Source organism: Dendroctonus ponderosae, unplaced genomic scaffold (assembly GCF_020466585.1).
Source record: "Dendroctonus ponderosae isolate FM_Combo_2020 unplaced genomic scaffold, Dpon_F_20191213v2 Dpon_F_20191213_1, whole genome shotgun sequence".
Classification (NCBI taxonomy): Eukaryota; Metazoa; Arthropoda; class Insecta; order Coleoptera; family Curculionidae; genus Dendroctonus; species Dendroctonus ponderosae.
Genome location: NW_026017110.1, coordinates 43196428 through 43197818, shown reverse-complemented (window position 1 = coordinate 43197818; position 1391 = coordinate 43196428). Strand labels below are relative to the sequence as shown.

The following is a 1391-nucleotide window of genomic DNA, read 5'->3' as shown; positions in this document are numbered from 1 at the left end:
GCGATGGCCGCCGTTCGGCTCAAAAACAAGGTTCGGCTGCCCTCAGAGATAAACAAATTTCATCTTTTTGACGCTGGCGGTCGTAGCATTGTGCCGTTGTCCAATACAAATCTGTCGTGGGTAGCAAGTGCCACAAATTCGCGCCTAAACAAAAAGGAGAGTTTTTCTGTTATTCGCAAAAAAAACAAAGGCGTCCTTTGTTCCATCTTGATTTTCTTGTTAGTTAGTCTAGACTAGTTTATTATTTATTATATAGTTATAAATGATTTCCCTGTTTGATACCCTTCTAACGGTCCTTACGCAAGTTTTTGTTGCCGTACCGCCTATGCCCTTTTTTGTTTTTTGCTAAATAAGGTATCTGCAGAACACAGTTCAAACCATACATAATGCACAACGCCAAATCCAACTTCAAGAATATAAATTGCGCTTTGAAACCTGCTACAAAGCGCAACGCCAACGCTAGCGCCTAATCCAACTCCTTACTTAACCCAACCTTAAGTTTATAAATCCGGCTTAAAGTTTAAATCGAAAAAATTAAAACCCTTATGGTCTCCTGCTACGAGTTAACAGAAACTCTTTAGGCAAAATCATCGATTAAGTTCTCAGCTCCAGACTAGGTTAGATCGGCGCTTAAAGCAGATGCAAAAAATAAAAAATTGGCTTATTGAAACTTGTTCACTTTCAGTGAGCGACGACGCCTCTGTTGAAAAATCGTCGTCTAATGTCGATTCAATTAGCGAAAATTATGTAGCTGAAGTGGCCGTTAATATGGATGATGCCGAACCAACCGAAAACACAAACAAAGACGCACCGGAAGAAAATCCAAAACTAGCGGTGTTGTCCATTCAGGAATCTGTAGTGGAAAAGGATTATGATGAGCAAACCGCTAGCTCCAGTAACGAAAATATCGAAAGTATCATCAATGATGACAGTTTAAATTTTCCGGAAACTATCGAAAACAGTAAATCATCCGACTGCAAAGACGACCAGGTAATCTCGAAAGAGGAAGCACTTCAAGATCGAACTAAGAATGAAAATAAAAGTGAGACAAATGCCGCTGAATCAGTCGAAGTAAAAGAAGTGCAAAGACACAACTTAGATGAAACACCGAAAACGGATTCGGAAACAGAAACGGGTTCTAGTATCGGTTCTAATACGGTTAGTATCGATGAACTTGATCGACGCTCAGCTGCGGACAAAGCAACAGCACAATCCCCCAAAGCACAAAATGAAACCGCAGAAAAGGAAAAAGCTGAAACTACAACAGAAGATGTGGCTGAGTCAGCCAAGACCGTTAATAAGGATAATCAAGATTCGACCAAAAATGTTGAAGAATCTCAAAGCAATACAACATTATCACAAGATAAAAATGTTGATGACGAAGATCGAGG

At 39.9% G+C, this 1391-nt stretch overlaps 1 protein-coding gene across 1 annotated transcript in view; it reads left to right on the top strand.

Moving 5' to 3' along the window:
* Positions 1-1391, top strand: part of LOC125504561 (uncharacterized G-patch domain protein DDB_G0278987-like) — a 4442-nt gene that overhangs the window by 1975 nt on the left and 1076 nt on the right. Inside the window, exon 5 of the mRNA XM_048666774.1 lies at positions 686-990. Coding sequence (XP_048522731.1) covers positions 686-990 — 305 coding nt within the window. The remainder of the gene's footprint in view (positions 1-685; positions 991-1391) is intronic.